The sequence below is a fragment of the Lolium rigidum genome, chromosome 2 (genome assembly GCF_022539505.1).
Source record: "Lolium rigidum isolate FL_2022 chromosome 2, APGP_CSIRO_Lrig_0.1, whole genome shotgun sequence".
Taxonomy (NCBI): domain Eukaryota; kingdom Viridiplantae; phylum Streptophyta; class Magnoliopsida; order Poales; family Poaceae; genus Lolium; species Lolium rigidum.
Genome location: NC_061509.1, coordinates 132,970,865 through 132,975,815, shown reverse-complemented (window position 1 = coordinate 132,975,815; position 4,951 = coordinate 132,970,865). Strand labels below are relative to the sequence as shown.

At 49.1% G+C, this 4,951-nt stretch overlaps 1 protein-coding gene across 1 annotated transcript; it reads left to right on the top strand.

Annotated features, from left to right (window-relative positions):
- Positions 1–1,586: 1,586 nt before the first annotated feature.
- LOC124692367 (probable serine/threonine-protein kinase At1g01540) lies at positions 1,587–4,720 on the top strand. The gene is made up of 7 exons (XM_047225723.1): positions 1,587–2,793; positions 3,216–3,320; positions 3,407–3,529; positions 3,614–3,784; positions 3,872–4,001; positions 4,075–4,287; positions 4,416–4,720. Exons 1-7 carry the CDS (start codon positions 2,153–2,155, stop codon positions 4,548–4,550), a joined length of 1,518 nt encoding a protein of 505 aa, XP_047081679.1. The 5' UTR covers positions 1,587–2,152; the 3' UTR covers positions 4,551–4,720.
- Positions 4,721–4,951: the final 231 nt, after the last annotated feature.

Sequence of the window (4,951 nt, the reverse complement as noted above, 5' to 3'; positions counted from 1 at the left end):
TTTCATATGATCTGTTCTTAGAAAAAGGGAATCCCATGACGTAATTAATTTACCTGGAATTATGAAATTAAAATTGTTGATAGACTAAATAGTATGGTTGGTGGAATATAAAGTGTGCAAAGTATTCCCAGAATATAAATTAGACCAAATCATAGTAGAACCTTGAATAATTAGACTATATAGGATGGTTGGTGAATAATTATTTGCAATACTAGCTTGTTGCGGCTTTTGTTGTTATTGTTGTTGTTGCAAAATTGCATACATATTAATTAATTTGGACTTCAGAGTATCTCCACCGGTGGCTCCCAAATAGACGCCAGCAAACGCGTATAAGGTACGCCGACACGTGTTTCTCTGTTTGGGGAAGGGTTCCCCACACCGGAGGCCCCAATATGGCTGCCCCAATAAGCGTACAAAATACGAAAACACAAATAGACGGCAGATTTCATTCGATTTCTACAAAAGACCACGAGTTTGCACAAAAGAGGACGATTTTATACAAAAGACAGCACGAAGTAAACTAGCGGCGGTTGAAGGCGTTGTAGTCACCGCTTTTTGCGCCATCGTCGTTGTTGTCGGAGAACTCCCAGTTGTCCTCCTCCTCTTTAGGCGCCGGTGGTGGAGAACGAGCTGCGGCGGCGAGGTCGACGAAGTTGCCGGAGTCCCTGGCGGACCACAGCTCCGCCTCCCACGCGTTGTACGTCACATGCCGGTAGTCCTTGTTGACGGAGCGACCGACGAGCAGGTGCTGCCCCGCGCGTCCGTTGGGTCGTCGGGGCGCGGTAGGCCGTCTGCGCCTCTAGCACCATCTCCCACCACTTTTTCGGCTTCAGCGTCGGCGGGTGTGCGTCTTCCTCTTTGGGGTGGCGGAGTTCAAGCCGTCGGCGTGGAAGCGAGCTAGGTTCCTTCTTCACCGGTGCGGAGGAGCCACCTCGCGCACCGTCGCGGATGATGACGCCGCCGGACGGCCTTGCGCACAGCGCCAAGTCGGATCGATAGGCGCCGAGCCTTGCGTACGGACCCGGACGAGCTGGATCGAAAGGAGCCTGACACGGCCCATGTCGGTGCACGCGTAGGCGCCGCCATGTGCTGCGGGAAGTACACATGCCAGCGAGGCGGATAGCCGTGGAGGCACCCGCGCAAAGGGACCAGCACAAGGCTGCCGATGATTTTAGTGGTCTCCGACGCTTTATTGATCAGCCAAATTTTACCACCAGCCCTCAAATTGCTATCAGGAGTGCTATTGGGCTCGGCGGTGGAGATGATCTCAGTTTTCTATGCCATGCCTCTCCATGACATGAAATGAATGAATTCGGGGACCCAAAGCAGCACCTTGCAAAAGCTTAGATACATACATGTGAATTTTAGGATAGAAAAGCTGCAACATGCTCTCCATGACAGCTCCTCCAGCAGATGAGCAAAGAATACTCGTCAATCATCACTGTAACCCACCTAATAAAAAATAATTGCCGCTGCCCCCCTTCTCCTTCTTCTTCTAATCCTGTAGGCTTTGAATTTTGCGTTGCGCCTGGCTTGTTCGCCTCCACCCTGCGTCCATGCATGCAAAGCAGCACTGCCTCATTACTTCCCAATTACTCCTCTAGCCAGTCCTGTCTCACTCTCCCCGTCTTCTACCTCCTCGCATTCGATTGTCATTCTCAGTTTCTCACTCTAGCTAGCCTAGTACCAATGTACCATTATCTATCAGCAAGCAAGCAACCATCTGTTCGTGTTCAGTAATCTTCTTCTCTGCATTTCTTGGTTTGCCCCTGCAATTTCCATCACACCAACCACCGGCCGGCCGCACCATATTTCTTTCTCTCTCTCATCTCACCACAATCCAAAATTTCCCTCACACCGACCGAACCATCCACCGCTCTTCACTTTCCGAGCAAGCATATCCAATCTTTGCAACCACATTGTTGCCCCTCAACATCCTCCCCCCTTCCTTTTGCAACCGATCACCCACCCGAATCAACTTTCTCTTTCCAGCAAGCACTATCGTGTCGAAAATCCGACAAAGCTTGATGCTGTGTGCGCCGTAGAATCCGACCTTTCCGGCTTAATTACCCGAGGTCAGGTCGCTGCAGAGATCCACCAATTTTGAGAGGAGGAAGAAGGTGTAGGGTGCTGGTACCGGCAGCTCCCATTGATGTCGGACTCGGAGCTGTCCCAGAGCACGGTGGTGTTCGGGCTCCGCATGTGGGTGCTCGTGGGCATCGCCGTCGGCGCCGCCTTCGTGCTGCTCCTTGTCGTCATCTCCCTGCTCTGCTTCCTCGCCTCGCGCCGGCGGCGGCAGCGGAGGCCGACCGCCCCTGTCCACCACCTCCCCGTCTCCGCTCCTCCGAAGGACGCCGCGAAGGTCAAGGCCTCAAAGGACATCCAAGAAGTCCCCTCCCGCTCCGTGGCCGCCGCCACGAAGATGCCACTCGCGCAGGTACTTCAGTTCCCCATGGCCCCGCCTTCCGGGCCCGTTCAGACAGCCACCGTCAAGGAGCACCGCACGACGTACCCGGAGGAGCCCCCGCACCACAGCCACCGGAGCGACGGCGGACCGTCGTCGCAGGGCAGCAGCAGCGAGAGTCGCAACGGCGCGGCGGACCACGCGCGGCCGGCGATGCCGGAAGTGTCTCACCTGGGTTGGGGCCACTGGTACACGCTCAAGGAGCTGGAGACGGCTACAGGAATGTTCGCGGACGAGAACGTGATCGGCGAGGGCGGGTACGGGATCGTGTATCACGGTGTGCTCGAGAACGGCACGCAGGTCGGTGTCAAGAACTTGCTCAACAACAGGTACCTTGCTACTATTCACATAACTCTTGCCCTGGATGACATTCCTAGTTCCTAGTGGTATCAACAATCAAATGTCTCTGACTGTGATTGCCACGTCTAGGGATCAATTAAAAACACCCTCACCAATTTGAATCTGTCGGTGCTCCAAATCAAGAAGCCTTTATGTGTGTTGTTGGTATTGGTACCAGATGCCCGGTGGCAAATTAGTAGTAGGAGTTATATTTTTTCTTTATAATTCAGATATTGTTCATAGCCAATGTCTTCAGTCTGTATTGAGATGTACATTTCCGGAATCAGATTATATCATATACAGATCAATATATACATATATATGTTCAAATGCTTATGACTGCTTTCCATTGGTCACTATTATAAGTGTGTTTTTTAGACTAATGAAAATTCTGGTTTGCTTAACTTGTTAGGGGGCAGGCAGAGAAAGAATTCAAGGTGGAGGTTGAAGCAATTGGCCGTGTTCGGCACAAGAACCTCGTGCGCCTTCTAGGATACTGTGCCGAGGGGAATCAGAGGTATGTGCACACTGTTTTATTACTTTGCTAAGTTGTAGAATCAACAATTCGGGCGATGTAAATGTTGCTTATATTGTTCATTTTAGGATGCTCGTGTACGAGTATGTTGACAACGGGAACTTGGAACAATGGCTCCATGGGGATGTTGGTCCTGTAAGCCCTCTTACATGGGAACATAGGATGAAGATCATACTAGGAACAGCAAAAGGGTTAGTGTAGCTCTGCCTGTTGTCGTGGATTATTGATTATCACTGTCATTTTGCCTAGTCACATAAATGTCTGACACTCTGTAGACTAATGTATTTGCACGAGGGGCTTGAGCCAAAGGTGGTTCACCGGGACGTCAAGTCAAGCAACATTCTTCTCGATAAGAACTGGAATGCTAAGCTCTCTGATTTCGGACTTGCAAAACTCTTAGGCTCAGAGAACAGCTATGTAACTACACGAGTTATGGGAACTTTCGGGTTAGTTTCTATGTGTGCGCTGCACCTTTGGTGGCTTTATAATGTGGGATGGATTAATGGTTTCTAATTTCTTCTTCCTCGTTGCAGGTATGTTGCTCCAGAGTATGCGGGGACCGGGATGTTAAATGAAACAAGCGATGTGTATAGTTTTGGGATTCTTATAATGGAGATAATATGTGGTAGAGTACCAGTGGATTATAACAGGCCACCTGGAGAGGTTTGTCATTCTGCCTCCTTATAGCCATTGCTGTTTTATGAGCTTGTAAACTGTATTTATCAATTATGTGCAGGTAAACTTAGTTGATTGGTTGAAGACAATGGTAAGCACCAGAAATTCTGAGGGGGTGGTGGATCCGAAAATGCCCCAGAAGCCTACCTCTAGAGCAGTGAAGAAGGCTCTGCTGGTGGCGCTGCGATGTGTGGACCCTGATGCTTCCAAGAGGCCAAAGATTGGCCAGATCATTCACATGCTTGAAGTTGACGATTTCCCCTACAACAGAGACGTAAGTCCATAAAAGCATACGTTCATTTCATAATCTGAAACTTTCATTTGATATGCACATTTAGGACCATAAAGACATAGAAACATATGAACAAGAGTTCATCTACTTGCTTTTATCACTAATCTCAGGAACGCCGAGGCGGTAGAGCTCCTGCGCAGGCAAGGTTGCCCGAGCAACCAACTAACAGAACAGGGGAAGGCGAAATGGACAGAACTTTGGACAATGGCGATCAACCTTTCAGATGGAAAAACAATATAGCCTAAGTATTCGTCCAATTACCAAATCAATGTAAAATCCCATGAATATCTGAATAGCGATAGTATCTGGTGAAGCCGCAAACTGCCCTCAGTTTGGTGGAGATAATGACATCATATGTATATGTCGTCAAAGTAACGCAATAGCACTAGTGTTAATTCCCTTGTTATTTATCCAACTGGAGATGATCTTGCATCGTAAAGCTGCCACGATATTTTAAGTTAACAACAGACTGCTGTTAAATCCCTCAGGTAGCCTTTTGTTAAGAACGAGCCAGCGGCCGCTTGTGTTATGTCCTGAAAGGCTGAAAGAACTTGTGGATGCGTGCTGTGATTTTGGATGTTTCAAGGGAAACTCAGCAAATTAGATGTAAATAAATGTGATTATTCATGTGCCCAACTGCCCGCAA